Source organism: Asparagus officinalis, chromosome 2, assembly GCF_001876935.1.
Source record: "Asparagus officinalis chromosome 2, Aspof.V1, whole genome shotgun sequence".
Classification (NCBI taxonomy): domain Eukaryota; kingdom Viridiplantae; phylum Streptophyta; class Magnoliopsida; order Asparagales; family Asparagaceae; genus Asparagus; species Asparagus officinalis.
In genome coordinates, this window is record NC_033795.1 from 3,631,108 (window position 1) to 3,648,919 (window position 17,812).

The 17,812-nt window shown below is 32.8% G+C and overlaps 1 protein-coding gene across 5 annotated transcripts in view; it reads left to right on the plus strand.

The window, feature by feature from the left end:
* Window positions 6,288-17,812, plus strand: part of LOC109829963 (E3 SUMO-protein ligase SIZ1-like) — a 28,385-nt gene continuing 16,860 nt past the window's right edge. For all 5 annotated transcript variants that reach the window (XR_002244166.1, XR_002244167.1, XM_020397073.1 and 2 more), the window contains exons 1-6: window positions 6,288-6,569; window positions 8,179-8,259; window positions 12,247-12,289; window positions 14,030-14,108; window positions 14,801-14,960; window positions 16,659-16,792. Coding sequence is in view for 3 of the 5 variants with exons in the window: in XM_020397073.1 (XP_020252662.1) it covers window positions 6,546-6,569; window positions 8,179-8,259; window positions 12,247-12,289; window positions 14,030-14,108; window positions 14,801-14,960; window positions 16,659-16,792 (521 nt within the window). In the remaining 2 variants the exon portion in view is untranslated. The remainder of the gene's footprint in view (window positions 6,570-8,178; window positions 8,260-12,246; window positions 12,290-14,029; window positions 14,109-14,800; window positions 14,961-16,658; window positions 16,793-17,812) is intronic.

A 17,812-nucleotide genomic window follows, 5' to 3' on the forward strand; every position in this document is an offset into this window, starting at 1 on the left:
CAGTATAAAGGTTTTCTAAGTTTATTAGTGGAGTAAAAAGTAAAAGTAAAAACATATTTTTCTACTCCTGTACTAGAAGGGTAAAAGATCTGATGCACGTACAGGTGTCCCACAACCCAAAAAATCCTACAAAATGTTTGCACAACGGAAAATCTTCACTAGATAATGGGGAAAAAATAAATAAATTCCGTGAATCTCAAGATGTAGATAGAAAAATGTGAAGTAGTAGAGGGAAAAGTATCTCTTCAGAGGAAAAAAAAAACAAATTTCCTCATGCACGAGAAACTGCCTTTCTTTTATTTGAGCCGGCAGGTTTCCCAGGGCAACTAATTCCATCGAATTCCACTGCCAAATTCTAAGAAATTAATTGTGTTTTAATTATAGGAAAATCTCAAGAGTAAATGTCAATCTCGATCAAACTTATTAACCTAATAACCCAAAAGTCGACGCATGAAATTATTAAACAAAAGCATACCAGCAAGAACATTGAAGTTAATGATGGAAGAATATGAGAGGATATATAACTCACATAATGTTATGGATTACAAACATAAGCTAGCTAACAACAATTCTAGAAATGTAAGGTGGCAACAAGAGGATAAATAGAAGGGAAAAGCATTTTTGTGCAAATTAAGTGACAAGATGTATTAAGTAATTAACGAAGAAAAATATAGTAACAAAATTACAAATTTTTTTTTATTGCATTAACCTACGAATGAGAAACTCTTGACGTGCTAAACGATAATAACTATGGTGTTTTTCTTGTTGTGTTTTTGTAAAAAAACACCATGGTGTTGTGTTTTCCCTTAAAATATTTTCAAAACATCATGTTAAGTATTTTTTATCAACACTAATTTGACCCATTATAACATTAGTATTAAACATATTATTAATATATTATATATTAATTATAATAAATATATTATAAATAAAATGTTATAATATTTAGTTTATATTATTATAGTATTATAAAATATTTTAATATTATATAATATATTATAGTTTTTAATATGTTAGAGTTTATTAATAGTACTTTAATAATATATTTGTATTTATGATATTAATAAATATTATTATATTATGAATATATTATTTTTACATTAATATTTGTTAGTAATAAATTATTTTATTATTAAAAGCTATTTTACTTTATAATAAATTATATTATTTCTTACATAGTATATTAATATTTTATATATTATATTACATTTACTATACAATATGTTATTATAATATTATTTTTATATTGTTATGTTATTATTAAATATGTTACTATTATGTAATATTTTATAATTATAAATTTATTACAATTTATTTATTAAAAAGTTAATCATATTATAGAGATGATATTATTGTATAGTATATTATTATATATTTTTTATCAATAACTTTGTTATTATTATTTATTAATTTATTTATATTTTATAATAATATTTTTTATATTGTACATTATTAACAAATTAAATATTAGTATTTAATATGTTATTATATTATTATATAAGATATTTTATTTATTATAGTTTTATATCATTTAATAAATATTACTAATATATTAAATTAACTATAATATAGTATAGTATATAGTATAATATAATAAGCATGTTGATAATAACTCTGTGTTAATTACATTTAATATAATATGTTAGATATTATATTAACATCTTCTCAAACTCAAACCAAAACATCAAACTTAAAACACCTAAAAGGTGTTTTGAAATAAGAATTATGTTTTTGGTTTGCGGATGATTTAGCTCAAAAAACACCATGGTTTTTAAACACATTGTGTTTTATTTTCGGCAAAAACACCATGAAACAAGTAAAACACTATGATATCCAAGCAGAGCCTAAATAATAACAATCATAAATCTTCTTTCCATTCGAATTTTCTGATTTATATAATAGGCAAAAGGTGTCTTGATGTTTCAAGTGTGCACTGGAGAAACTACGTAAAATTAGTATAAATTAAGAAATCACCAACATTACGGTCTTCACCCTCAAGAAAAATTGTAGGGGTTTTCATCTTTAAACCCAAATGTTTTCCCCTCTTATTTATTTATCCGGAAGCCAGGAGGATTCGCTGATCTGAACCTGACCCGAAAGCTAGGGTTTGGGTCTATGGGACCGTTGTCAGGTTGGGTTTGGGTAGGGGTCCAAACGGATAGGGTACGGACCAAATATTGATCTTATTACATTTGTACTTTGCTCTCTGACCATCTATCTATCTTGTATTGGACAAATTTTCAAAACCAACCCATTTGGGTTTTTAATTGCAAAAAACGACCCATTTTTATTTTAATTATAAAAACCGACCCAGTTGGTTGAAACTGGGCCGGTTTTTGAAATTTTTTTCCCAAACTTCACGGGAGTTCAACTCCCGTGAAGTTTTGTTATGAGAAAAAACTTCACGGGAGTTCAACTCCCGTGAAGTTTCCCGAAAAAATTTTAAAAAACCGACCTGTTTTCAGCCCCTGGCTGAAAACAGGTCGGTTTTTGTAAATATTTTCAAAACCGGTCGTTTTTTGCAATTAAAAACCCAAATGGGTCGGCTTTGAAAATTTGTCCATCTTGTATTAGAGTATACATTAAAGCAAAACCAAATGATCTCAAACACACTAAAGCTTTATATGTCAATACTTTGGCCCATCTAATTTTTGACACGTGGACTTCTTAATCAGCGGTTTATTTTGTCAAGTGCAAATCCTAGCCATTAATCTAATACTAAATCAAGCAGATTTATTAATGTGTAATTTTTGAATAAATTTAAGGCTCTTTATCTTATCATATGTGATTCTTATGCAACATATTTCTAATTTTCAGTTACCAAGTTTCGTAAATTATTGGAAATTTGAAAAACTAAAGGGAAATGATAAGTTCGGTGATTTTTATTATTATTTTGGTTAATGATTTTTGTGAAAAAGATCCCAAAGATTTTAGCAATTATTGTTTATGGTTATGCTAATGTTGGTTATATTTTGTTCGATATCACATATGTAACCTTGACATTTTATGGTTTTTTTCACCTATAGTTATTTATGAGATTTGATGTTATACTCTTTTGGCTCTTGTGAAATGCCATGTTAAATCTATTAGACTTCATCTAATAGATTTGAATGGTTTCAAAATCAATTTTTCACGTAATAGGGCCATTAAGCCCCCATTATGGAGCGAATTAAGGGGTCAGTTACACCCCTTAAACCCTATAAATAGCTGGTTTTACAGCTGAAAAAGGGTAAGATCCTTTTGGATCATCTTGTATGGTTGGTTTTTGTTGAAGCTTTGGAGATCATTTGGCTTGGTTTTTTTGAACCATTTTCGGTTGAAGAACTTTGAAATCAGCTGTTTAGCTTATTTCGGTTGAAAATAATTAAATTTTCTTTCTGAAATTAACTTTTTCGTAGAGTTCTAAACTTGCATGGCAAGTTCTTCCCGACGTTAAGTCAAGAAGAGTAGACAAAGTTTCATGAAGCGATGCATTCGGATCGTCAACGTGATACAAAAATCAAACTCCCATTGTCACTAAGAAGAACCCAGCCTTAAACAAAGATGGGGGTCCGACCTTCTCTCTTTTGTAAATCAGGGAACCGATAAAGAAAATTGTAATTTCTTTTTTCTAAGTCAATTAGAGAGAAGTTACTTGGAGAGATTGTATTCATTTTTTCCCTAAGTCAGTTAGGGAGATTAATACAAATTTATTTCTTAATTTTCTTGCAATTTCCCCAACAAACAGTAACCAATACATGTTAGTTTTATAAGAACCCTTGTTTAGATTGTAATTGAAGTAGAAGATGTAACTAGTGTATACACCACACTCAAATTACCTCACCATGATATATCTCACAATGCTGAACATTTTAATAATCATTTTCCTTTAAAAAACGAGCAACATGAGATAAATGTGACGCGTGGTTAAAGAAAATCTAATATCATATATAATGTATACCTTATAATTGAGATACTGAGTTTAATTGTAGCTAGATCCTCATTTAATATCGCCCAATTACAAACAGACACATTGTACTCTTACTGAGAGCCAATTTCCTCTTCTATAAGGAAAATTGAAAAAAAAAAAATAGCGAAAACCAACTGGTTTATATGCAACAATAGAGCTATGAGGTTTCATTGGCAATTAAGAAACGGTACAAGGGTTAAGAGTGTCCCCCATAATTAACCCAATAATATTTAAGCTAAGAAGACAGCACAAGGGTCAAGAGTGTGCCCTCAATTAACCCAATAACATTTTAACCCAATAATATTTTAACCCAAATAATATTTGAGGTAAGAAACATATGACCGTTAACATGAACCGTATCGAGTTTAATCATAACCTATGTGAAAATAATAGCTTGATAATCTTGTAAATAAGACACCAAAAGAGTTTTAAAGAATTTGGACTCCACCCAGACTTTGATCTTAGAACGCATTGAGAAATTTATTTCGTTCATACTCATGTGAAAAGCTAAGATTTTATCTACAAATAATCAAAACTAGCCTCAAATTAATCCAATGGTCAAAACAATTTCAATTATATTGCCGATATATATTCGATATGGATCCAAACACACTTATATTGCATATGTACTCCTATTCATATCTTATCAGATAAAATATTATATCAGTAACCATTTTGTATCCCTAATTTGGAAACAATATATGGATCGTTTTGTTAATGAATTTTTGAGGGAAATATGACAGTATCCTAACCTAACGATGCTAATGAATTAGTCAAAAAAAAAAAAAAAGCTGTGGTTTAGCCAATACTCAAAAAAAATAAAAATAAATTTTTTTGATAAGCCTTCATAATTGTTTAAGTTGCGAAAGAGATCTTTAATATAGATGAGTTGGATTTAACAGTAAACTGTAGAAAAAACATTAATACATCAAAGTTGAAAAAATTAGGTTATTTTTGGGGGTAAATTTAAACATTTTATTACATCAAAGTTAAAAAATGGTAAAACTCTAGGGTATTAAATTGCAACCAAACCATTTGTAGGGACCAATGTATAACAAAATATGCTATATTATTGACTTATGGGCTGTTTGGTTGCACACTTTTTGAGAAAACTTTTCTCAAAACATCTGAAAATGGTAAATTTGTAATTAAAAGTTTTCTAGAGATTTCTGTAAATTATGTTTGGTTCTACAAAAAATTTACAGAAATATTTTCTATAAAATATCAAAACCTACCAAATTTTACAAAAAGCAATTTCCTCTCAAAATGAGAGGAAATCACCAGAAATCTGACACATACCATATTTAATTAAAAACCTACCAAATCTTGTTATTTTCTATAAAGTTATGAGTTATTTTCTTGTTTTGAACCAAACAAGCAAAGTAAAAAAAACAAGAAAATTGGTACTTTTTGATTTCTCAAAACTTTTCCTATAATTTTTTTAAGAAATACAAGGAAATCATATTTTAGGTGGAAAATATTTCCTATAATTTCTAGAAATTGAACCAAACACCCCCTTAGTCAATGGAGTGGGTTATCAGAAATCTTGTTGACCAAGCTGTACACATTTCCCCAAAATCAATCTATAAATATGGAGAATTTTTTAAAAAAAGACCATTTTAGAAAAAATATTACCAAAATCGATATTTTTTGAGAATATTTAGCAAAATAGAATTTTTTTTAGCCTTGTCATCTCAGCTAGCCAAAAAAAGATTGATTTTTTAAAATACACGGGGACTAATAGTCTCGTGTAATTAATGGTTAATTTGAAATAATAATCCGGTGTACTTTGTATTGAAATGACTAATATTTAATTAACGAGAACTAAGTACATATGACTACTAGTTTCGTGTAATTTAAAATTGATATTTTACAAAAGTGATATCGTTTTAGCCTAGTGGCCAAAGAAAGATCGATTTTGTAAATATTTCACAAAAAGATTGATTTTGCCAATTATTTTGAAAAAGAACAAAATTTCAAAACAGCCCCAAAAAGATTTTTATTTTTCAAAATCGAACCGATTTTTTTTAATTTATCAAAATCGACCCACTTTTTGTCACGTGGGCTTAATAAAATTCCTAAACAGTCGGAGTTACCAACCCCGACTGTTTAGGAACATCATTAAGCCCACGTGGCAAAAAATAAGTCGATTTTGATAAAAAAAAGGGTCGATTTTGAAAAATAAAAACTTTTTGGGGCTGTTTTGAAAAATTCCTCTTTTGAAAAAGGTATTTAAAAAAAATTCTCCTAAAAATATTTACGCGTTAACACACCGGACTTGAAGCGGCCGCAACAAACCGGATTGAACCGGCGCGTCACAAGTCCGCAGGAGCAGCCATTTTAGCACTAACCAAATACAAGAAAAAAAAACAACAATTAAAAGCAGCGGAGGAGAGAGAAACGAGAGAGAGAGAGAGAAGCTAGATTACGCAAGAGCGCATGGATTTGATCGATCATCGCTCCCTCTCGTAGCGCCTTCCCCTAGGGTTTTCGTCGGGCCTCGAGATCTCAGTATCCGATCGGATTCGATCCTTTTTGAGACGGCGGCGGGTGTTAATTTAGGGTTTTTTTGGTTAAATTCTCCATCGTCGGGGAGATGGAATCGGCGCCCACTGTTAAGGTACATCTCTTTAAACCTATCGATTTCCCTTTTGTTTTGTTTTTTTTGTTAATTTGCGCTAATTAGTGTTTTTTTGGGAATTTTGATATATGTATTTTTTAAAATTTAGTTTTGTAAGTGTTTCACACTTGAACTAGGTCTTGGTTAGTTAACAATTCTAATGGATCGAAGATTAGAATTTAAAGTTAAGCAGAAAATGCTGAAAAAGATTAAGCCTTGTTGAATGCATGATGAAATTCGGATAATTGAATGGTTTTAGTATTTTAAAATACATTTATGGTGTATTTATGCCCTTCATTTTGCTTGGGTTGCAATGAGGGCACATATGTATAAGCAAACTTGCAATTATGGGATTTTCGGATTAGACGAAAATGGTCGATTGCTAAGTTAAGGAGGTGGTACTTAAAGAGCTGAATGTAGAAATAAGATTCTGGTTGTGGCCCCAAAAGCTTGGGATACATATTACGATTGTTTTGATGGCGAATGATAGTAGAGAGACCCGTTATAGGGGAGAAGGGAAAGGGTGACAATTTTTTTTTGGGGGGTAGGGGTTGTGTTACAGACAAAACATGCAATGAAGAAGATTATGTAGAACACAATGAATGAAACTAAGAATGCGACTGTTTTGGGGGTATGCACCCAATATAAGAAGATAACGCTCATTTAACACTCGTATAATAAATTCAGCTGCTGGTAACATAGCACAATATTCAGCAAACAAAATAAAAATTTTCGGATAGTCTGCAGACGTCCTGGAAAGTGAACCAATCTGGATATATTTAATTTATCCAATTTTTACGGAATTATATGAAAGTATGAGGCTAATTATTCTTAAAATCAATGTTCTGACTGCAATGTGAATTGAACTAGCAACTCCACATTGTTTTCACCTGGCAACTGTGGCTTTCATTTCCTCTGTATAAATATGCGTTGTTTTAAACATGACAAGTAGTGATTAATTTTATTAGACTGTAGCACCTAACTATTGACAAAATTTTCCTCATTAACCAGCCTTTGTCAGTTCCAACATTTTGACCTTGCTAAATTATTCCCGTGTCAATGACTCAGCATGCCTTAATGAGTCTTTGTATAAATCTTTTTAAAATATCAAATTGTTTCCTTCTATTATTATTGCTTTATTGCTTGAGAATCTCCAATATGATTAATGCTGTTTGACACTTCATTTGACCATTGAAAATAGTTGTTTATAATAAATCTTTTGCTAAAAAGGAAAAAATTAGAAATTCTTTTAGCACACTCATCTCCATTAGTTAAAGAAAAAATTTCTTTTTAATTTTATTTGGACCATTTAAAGTAAATGGTATTGCAATATAATTTTCTTTTCAAGGAGACATCACTACTCCATGTTCCTTAAAAGTTACAATAGATTTTTTTTTGGTATTTTGACCTTCCACAACACAAGAATGCTTTACTAGTACTTATTCTTTCTTATAATTTTCTGTTGCCGATATAATTTTTAGTTCCTTAATTGTCTTGATTTTTTTTGAAGATTCTCCTATTACATGGACTCACAATTGTAAAATCTGAAGCTGTGTTTTTCAAACCTTACTATTCTTACATTTTTTGGTTGAACTTGCCTTCTTTGCAGGACAAGTTGGCGTACTTCAGAATAAAAGAGCTTAAAGATGTCCTGACGCAACTTGGACTTCCAAAACAAGGGAAGAAACAGGTCAGTAGTTGGAAATCCTTTATTTTTCTACTGTAATAATGTGTAAGTCCCTTGAGCTGTATGGATCCTCTTGTTGACTTGCTAATTTTTCCCCTGAGTACGCACAGCCCTATGAGATCCTAACTTTTTTTATTTTGTAGTAATAATATTTGGTGAGATACTACTGTTTATGCTTGAATGTTTTCCTTTTATCTAAAAGCTATTCAGATAATAACATGATATCGAATTGCATATTCTATGCTGGGCAACATATAGCAAGGAAATGAAATAACTGTTGAGTTATCTGTTGATCTTCCTACAACTGATTTTAAATATCTGTTCCCAACCTATTTATGATGCAAAGGCGTATACACACACACACACACACACCCCCCCCCCACAAATTCTGTAATCTAAGATGTGAACATTAGGATTGGTTGACGCAAGGTCATCAATATTAAGTTTGAGGTTTCAAGAAAGTGATTTACTCTTATAAAGAACATGAGGATCCAATATACTACAAAACAAGCATGGTTGGTTGGGGTATTTGTGCTGGGTGAAGCAAGTCAGTGTTAAGAAGTCCATTCATATTAAGCGGTAATTCTGTGAGAATATACAATGTATCAAAGGTCATCTAGAAAGTGTATTTGCTGTTGAAAGGCCATTTAGCTGACCCTAAACATTTGTGATTAAAGCTTTGTTGTTGTTGTTGAAAGGCCATTTAGAAAATGTATTTGTTTTGTGCTCTGAACTGTATAACAGAGTTTTGAGAGGGGTTTGAATTCAGATCTATAATTTATTAACTGATTGTGTCCTGTGTTTTGAGGTTCTTTACATAACTTTGATCAATAATATCCATTTACCCTCCCTTATCTTCCTTGACCTAGGTGTTTTAGTCTTTTAGAGCCAGAACCAGACATCAATAGAAAAAGCAGCACTAAACCTCGAGTGTAGCAAGTCACTGTTAACACCAACATCAAATGATTGTTAGAACCTAGAAGAATTAATTATTTAGCAACAGGGAAGCACAACTTAAGACCTTTCACATCTTTTATTTTAACCGACGTAGGAATGTCTGAGAAACAGAAAGGTTTGAGTAATGAAATGATAGACTATTTTCATAAACGTACTGCTCAAGGTTTTCCACTTCATTCCCTTTACATAGACAGTATAAGGTGATGTGCTGAATCTTTTTTTTTTTTACTTTTTAGATGTATGATTCCATTTTGCGAGTTGTTTTACCTATTTGTAATAGCAATGGTTTATGGCCAATTTCTTATAGTCATTCCACTATAAAGTGTTTGTTCAAGCCGTTAACTGAGAACAATGATTCTTCTGTGTTAACTACACACTTGATAAACATTAATATCATAATGCCTAGTTACCACCCTCACTTGTACATCAGTGTGAGAATAGAAGGAAGAGAAATAAACAACAAACATGAGAAAGTATTTTAGAGATCAGAAAGAGTGGAAATGAAGTTTAAAAAGGAAAATAGGGATGGGAACAATAAACATTAAGAAAAATTGAATTGAGGGTTAAAAGGGAACAAATACAATCGATTCTTAAGTGTGATGGACACCTATGTGAGGGGTAGTTTTTGTCAGAAAAATACCGGGGAGAACATGGGCTTTGTAGGTGGTTATGGAATAGCTATAAGTAACATAGGTATAACAATGGAAGAAAGTGTGTAATAGTGAGCTTCTAAGAAGCATGGATGAGAGCACAAGACACAAGTATGAAATAGGCACCGGGATATAAACACAGGAAGAACAGTTCCTTAGCAAGCAAGAAATGGAGACATGACGACATCAATTTACGTGCATAAATACATACATTGATCTCTTGTGCATCCAAATGTCATGCAATTATTTTTAAAGATACACAAATTACGTATATGCTATGCTACATGCGTACTTCTTTCATGATGTCATACCTATACTCGACACTTGCTGGACTCTCCTTAGATGTATGCATACATCTATTCCGATGTGTGCTCAATTATACAATACATGTTTTAGTTTATAACATTCGTCATATACTTGTTGGGCATATGTCCTACACGTCACATCTATTTTTAAAAACTATTTGGACAATGATCGAGTTCATTTCAGCCTTGAGAACTGCAATTTCAAAGGGTTGTTTGCTTATCTAGCTTAGAACTATGATTATAGCTCATGTATTTCAGTTATGTCCTCGTACAACACCTATTACAAATTTGTCATGCCCCTTGTACGCGCACCCTACCCGTACCTGTATTCATGCAACTTCACATACATGTTAAAATGTTGATTAATAATCTATTATATACTTTAATGACTTTGCAAAAGAAGTAAACCTTGATTCTTCAGTTTCCTATAGTGTACATAGACATATCATTATTATAGTTAATCAATTCCATATTTTGGTGTTCTTTCTTCACCAAAGTATAATCTTTGATGAACAAATGACACAATAATTATCTCAAATATGCAATATGAACAAGGATGGGTGTGAGAAGTGTAAGATGTGTTGAAAAGTATCTGCAAGGTGCCCTAAACTGCTAATTGAGGGCACATTTTAAAGCTCCAACGCACATCCAAGGAGTGCCTATAAAAGTGTCGGTGTCTAACATGTATCAGTACGCATTACACTCATAAGGGATATGGTTGTTGTGCTGCATAGGTTGCTTTATTGTAAAAGTGAAGTTTCTTGCCTAGGGGCCTAAGGTTCATGCTTACAATACACGCTTTCATTGCTTTTAAGGAAAAAGAGTCTCGTGTGGAGTTGTACCTTTACTCGACACGTGTACCCGACACGTGTTGTACTCGTACCCATACCTGAGAGCTCTTGGACACTAATGTATGCATATATTTGTTTAGACATGTACTCAATTATAAAGTGCATGTTCAATTTAAAATACTCGTTGTCATACACTTCTTGGATAAATATCCTACACTTTAAATTCATTTCTACAAGTTGTTGGATAAAGGTCGAGTTTGTTTCAGATTTAAGAGCTACGATTTAGAAAGATCGTTTACATATATAGCTCAGAACTACGATTATATCCCATGAGTTTCAGTCGTGTCCCTGTATCCTACCTTTTACAAATTTGCTGTGTTCTGTACCCATACCCGTGCAATATAGGTGATTTTTAGGGAAATTTTGATCTTTGATTCAAATTCAAGAGAGGACTTTTAAGAGAAGCAGAAGGCAGAATTTGTCCGAAACAAAATTTTTTGTTCTCCTCCTCAATCGCGAAAGTAGAAGCCCACCTATGCAACCATTCGGGTTTTCTCGCCTAATTTCTATCGTTCGATCCCCCTTAGTTTTCTTTTCTTTAATTCTCATTCATGGCTCTTGTCTAAGCTATCTTTGCATCTTATCCAGTGGCACATCGAGAAAATTTTCCGGACGCGAATGCATATCGATATAATAAGGCTAAACTACGTGATGTGAATGCATATCGACACTTGTTGTTGAAATTTTAAATGGACTTTTACTTTTCAATGGGCCTAACTCAAAATTCTAATTAACTTCTTTAGTATTTTTAGATAGCTTGGGCCTTGGGGTGCAATTTTAATTTTAAAATTTTTTTGGGGTGGGGGGTGTAGACATTACAACACTTTAGATGCAATTTAAAATATTTTAGGGGTGCAGCTGCACCCCTAGAGTGTATGTAGATCCGCGGACCGCTAGTGATATTATCTATATTATAGAAAAAGTACTCTTGGACAAGTTCTATAAAACTACTTGTCTACAAGTAAAATGTCACCGTGTCACCCCCTTAAGGAACCATGTAAGCAATTAGGGATTGGAGGTGCGGAGACGGGTTACCTTTAAAACATAGATTCCATGTCAAGAGAAAACTTATTTGAGGAACATATAATTTCTTTGCTTTCCTATAACCACTGTCTTAATTCTGTCTTGTCAAATAGAATGCTACATATAATCTTCACTTCAGTCTGCATTCTGAGTTTATAACACCCTCTACAATTTGTCTGTTTGTGATTTTTCCTCAATTTGCAGGAACTCGTGGATAAAATTTTATCATTGCTCTCGGATGACCAAGGTATTAGTTTGTTATCTTTCTGACTGTTGTATAAGATGAGTGTACCTACTAATTTTTTTCTTCAAAATGTCATGAGTTGACGAATGTGAATATAGTCGTAATCGTTGAACTATAAACTTAATTGGTGTTTTACTTTGCTTTACCTTTTGCAAATATGTTCTACATCTGGAATCATTGTATTCAAAACTTTTTCTAAGATGGCAATATCTGTGGAGTAGAAGTAAGATGCTGCTGGAAAAGCTTTATTTTCAAATATCTGTGGTTGAGTTTGCAGTCATTGTAGTTCCATCTTGTAACTATTGTTACTTGTTTGAACTTTATATTCTATTTGATATCATTTTAGTACTGTTTTTCTCTATTTATGTTTGAGCATGATATATATTCTCATTAATTTATTCATAACCTTGTCTTACGTACTCTTCTAGTCACTGAAGATATAGAAGTAGTTTGCTAGTGCCCGTCATGTATTGCCGTCTAGTTTGCCATATACTATGTCTGATTTTGTCCCCATTAAGTTGTATTTGTTCGCTCTGTATTTCGTCATACTGATTACTGAGCCTCATAATCGCGTTAAGGCATTTCTGGTGTTCTATTTTTCCAATACCTGGCCAAGAAGAAAGGAGGAGAAGTAAATAATAAACAGAATAAAATGTTAGGTTACTTCTTCCTTTCTTTTGACTGATGGCAATCTGTTGACAGCGGTTTAATGCATATTTTAAATTGATTAGGTAGTTGTGACTATTAAATACAATATGCATTTACTACTGGGTGTAGGTTTTGTTTTCGGGCTATGCTGCAATTTAAAGGCAGAAAGCATATATTATTGTGCCTGACTATACCGTTATAATATCCTCATCCAAATTCGGGTTGTTTGGATTACATATAGTGCTGGCCTGAGGGCGATATCTTGATCAATGGACCTTAGGACTGTGCCTGAATACTGGTAGGAAGCTGAACATCTGCGCTTGGGGAGCAGAACCATTTTCTTTAGAAGTTGGCAACCTTCAGAATGGGAGGGACTTGAAAGGAGGATTCTCTACCATCTGTCTGGAAACAGGAAATACTTGTGTTTGGGGTTTCACAGCTTGAACTGGGTGCTTATTTTTTCCGATATGAGGCAAGTCCTGGTAGGAATAAAGGCAACCTTCAGAATGGGAGGGACCTGAAAGGAGGATTCTCTACCATCTGTCTGGAAACAGGAAATACTTGTGTTTGGGGTTTCACAGCTTGAACTGGGTGCTTATTTTTTCCGATATGAGGCAAGTCCTGGTAGGAATAAAGTTTATTTCAGAGTTGTATTGGAAATTGGGGAGACAAGCAGTGCATCGAAATTATGGCGTGTTAGGGTTTTAAGGAGGCAGTCTGGCTTACTGGTAAAGCTATGAAGATCCATTATGACCTTCCCTTATGGTTTATGGAGAGTCTACTCTCACTAATATGAAGTTGTTGCTTATGTTATGTCTTCAACATGCTAGTATTCTACAGCAGGTTGACTGGTTAAGGAGAAGTGGCAGCTGCTCTTCCCCATATATTTTCGATGTTGAATTTAATCGTCCATATGCGTATGGAAGTACTTCTGAATTTCAAAACTGTTATTTGACATTTATGAATAATCAAATGCCACAATAACCTCGATCATACAATGCTATATGCGTGTCCTCTTCTAATTACAAGTGTTGGTAACTATACAAATTTGTGTAGTTTACAAATAACATCCTCAAATTTTTTCCCTTGCTGCAGGTTCAAGATCTCATTCTTGGGCGAAGAAAAATTCTATGGGAAAGGATGGAGTAGTGAAAATAATTGATGACACTTACAGGTGATATTTGTTTGCAGAATATTTTGCGAACTTTTGTGCTCATTTATCTATTTGGTCTATATCTTGTGTGTGGTGTGTGTGTGTGTATAATATATATATATATATATATATATATATATATATATAATATATAATATATATATTATATATGGTAATTTTTCCTAAGGTGACACCTTAGATTCCCACCTAAGGACGCGGCCTAAAATCACATCATTCCCTATTTTTTTGCGATCCGCTCCGTTTGAACTTGATCTACATGTTTTTAAACCCAAACACATCAATTTTGGGGTGAACCATCGTGTTTTGACATTCATCCACTCACCGCAATTTTAACGGTTTCGAATGAATAGAACTCTTTGCAGGGCTCAATGAAGGATCAAAACACGGCGGGTTCATCCCAAAATTGATGTGTTTGGGTTTAAGAACGTGTAGATCAAGTTCAACGGAGCGGATCGCAAAAAAAGGGAATGATGTGATTTTGGGCCGCGTCCTTAGGTGGGATCTAAGGTACCACCTAAGGAAAACATTCCCTATATATATATATATATATATATATATATATATATATATATATATATATATAATATATAATATATATATATATAGTTCTGGAATGTAGCTTTCTACTTCAGACTTGGCTATCTGAAACTGCATTGTAATTTATAGATTTACATCCTTTGGTGCTTCTGCAGAAAAATGCAAATTCCTGGGGCAACTGATTTAGCATCAAAAAGTCAAAGCAGCTCAGATATAAATCAAGTTAAACCTAAAGAAGAAGTAAGGGATTTATATCAGGAGATGAAGGTTTCTTGTCCTTGTGGTAGTACGTTAATTACTGACTCAATGATTCAGGTAATATTTCTTATCTGTTTGATAGGCTTATCATGATCTTCATAGTTATAATGCTATTGGTTCATTAATTATCTGTATATGCCTGTATAGTAGTTACTTTTGATATAATGCATATGAAGTCATAATTTTGATTCATATTGGAGGCTAGAGAAATTGTCCCAAAGCAAGCATTAGAACTTGCATTGCACGAATAGGAATCTAGCATTTTGACAAATGCCACCACGATAAATATTTGTATTTATGGGCTATGTGTAAATCTAGATGTAGATGGCATATTCCATCTTCTCAAAAAATAGATGGCTTTTGTATAGTTCTCTTCCTAAATAAAATTGGCTGCTAATCAATTGGTGCTAATCGTCTGTATTTCTTCAAAATTAGTGTTGCCTAGTGTGCTCTACCTCCCTCAAACCATGATCCAGTTTGTCATACCAATTTGTGGGGTACTCCTGATCCAGATCGATAGCACTCCCACCTGAGGAAAAAAAATGCAAACTATGGGCTAATTGGGTCATAAGCTATTTTGCCATATCAAGCATTAGTGTTTAGCCTTTCTTAAATGATTTTATGTGCAGATTTTGATACTTTAGAATTGATGTTTGAACTTTAAGTATCTAATTTTGCGATCAAGTTTTCTAACTGTTTAGTTTTATTCTTAAAAGATGAAAGTTTCATCACAATCCTTAGTTTTACATGTTTTCAGATTTATATGGAACTCTTCTCTATCTACATCCACACAATCATTACATACGCGTATTCACGCGCGCATACACACATTGTGATGATCCCAAATTGCCCCAAGCGCACTGTGTCCCACAATGTTGATCCTATTAATCCTATTCCTTCTGCACAGTTGGGAGCAGCAAGTAGCATACATGTGTTCATATCTGCGCCATGAGAACACTGATAACACTGTGTCAAACACTTCTATTTTCAGGTTAGGAAAGAGGAGGAAGAGGGAGGGTATACTTGTACGGAGCACAAATTTAGTGCTTGGTAGTAACGTGGATGCTTCTCATCCACACATTTAAGGTGTACATTTAAAAATGGCCCCGTATCAGTGGATCAGAAGTGACCACATCACTAACAAGCACCAGATTTGGTGCTTGGTACCAAGTATACCCATATTCGTCATGTGTCACACCAGCCTCTTGGCTAGAGTGATGCACACATGACAAACATCCAGCCCTCCTTTTTATTAATGTCTTCAAATATGTTGTAGCAGTTTTTGTAAAAAAGCCTTTGGTTAGAGTGATGCACATATAGCAAACTTCCCTGTATGAGCAGACTGATAGATCAACCCTTACACCTGATGAATAAATGGCATCGTTATGTGGTGTAGGAAGGAGCTTGTATTTTTTATGTCACTGGTGGCAAATTTTGAAATGATCCAACAATGCTAATCTGCAATGTTTTATGTAACTCTGGTGGAAAATTTTGAAATGATCGAAGAATGCTAATCTGCAATGTTTTATGTAAATTAAATCTTTATATTAATGCCTTTAGGATTATGGAATACCCTTTGGTCTACTAATCTCTAGGGCTTTTTTTTGAGTGTTTCTTGCCCTCTAAAGAGCATGCAGGGGTATTTAATTAATCAGACGTTAAATTCAAAGAGATTTAGTGTATAATATAATTCTTTATAGACCATGACTCCTTAATTCACTGTGCGTCATAACCATTGGTCTTTGTTGATTGCAGTGTGAAGAGCCAAAGTGCAAACTTTGGCAGCATATCAACTGTGTCATTATACCTGAGAAACCTATGGAGGGTGTTCGCCCTGAGGTTCCACAGTGCTTTTATTGTGAAGTTTGCCGACTCAACAGGGCAGACCCGTATGTCTCAAGAACTTTTTTTTTAATTCATATATCATTTATACAACCTGCTTATAATTGTCAGCAGAGTTTGGTATCTTCCTTACAAAAATATGTAAGCTAATCCTTGGTTTGAATTATGTCATCTCTGATTATCAAACATTGCTCTTAGAGAGTCTGCTTATAAAATTTTCAGTTGCTGACAACATATATGCCACATTATTTTTAGCCATAATTTAATGTTATTTTTTTGTTTTATTGATCAGACTTCTCTTTGAGAGGAAATGTTAACATACACTCTTTTAAAAAAAAATCATATGTTCTATTTCAAAGTAAATATTCTTGTGGCAAGATGCCAATGCTCACATTGTTGAAATCTTATCTTAGTAAAACTGAGGATGCATTTAACTGTTATGTAATTTGAAAAATGCAGTGAGGAGACCTACACATACATAATGAAGCTTGAAATTATCCTTGAGTTAATGGGTTAATATGGCTTATTACATTATTCAACGAAACCATAAAAGAATCGCATGTCTAATAAATTTAGAGATACACGCCTATGAACAGTGTTTGAAATATTGTTGGACGCTTCTGGCACCTTATGTGACATAGGCATGATGCACCTTATGTTTTTAAGGCAATTTTTTGTGGTAGTCGGATGTGTGATATTTACAACTCTAGTGCCAAAGAAAAAGGTCACTGAGAGATGCCGAAAGAGGAATGATGTTCTTGAAGGTTCAAAATGATATCCTCTCCGTTTTATATGAGTCAGAATGCCATTACAACCAATTCTAAAAAGCTTATTGCTGTCTCTAAACTATAGAATGTCCCGGAGTCAACATTATAAAACACTCGTCAGTGGAATTTCAGACTTGATCAAAGACGTAGAAAGGAATGAATGCTTTTAAAAGTCATTTTCAGGTTCATCATTAAAAATTATTTGCTTATAGAAGACTTTGAAAAAAGAGTTTTGAGTGGAAATGATATTGACATCAAATCTGTTTTAAGTCGATCAGTTCACATATTCTTGATACATCC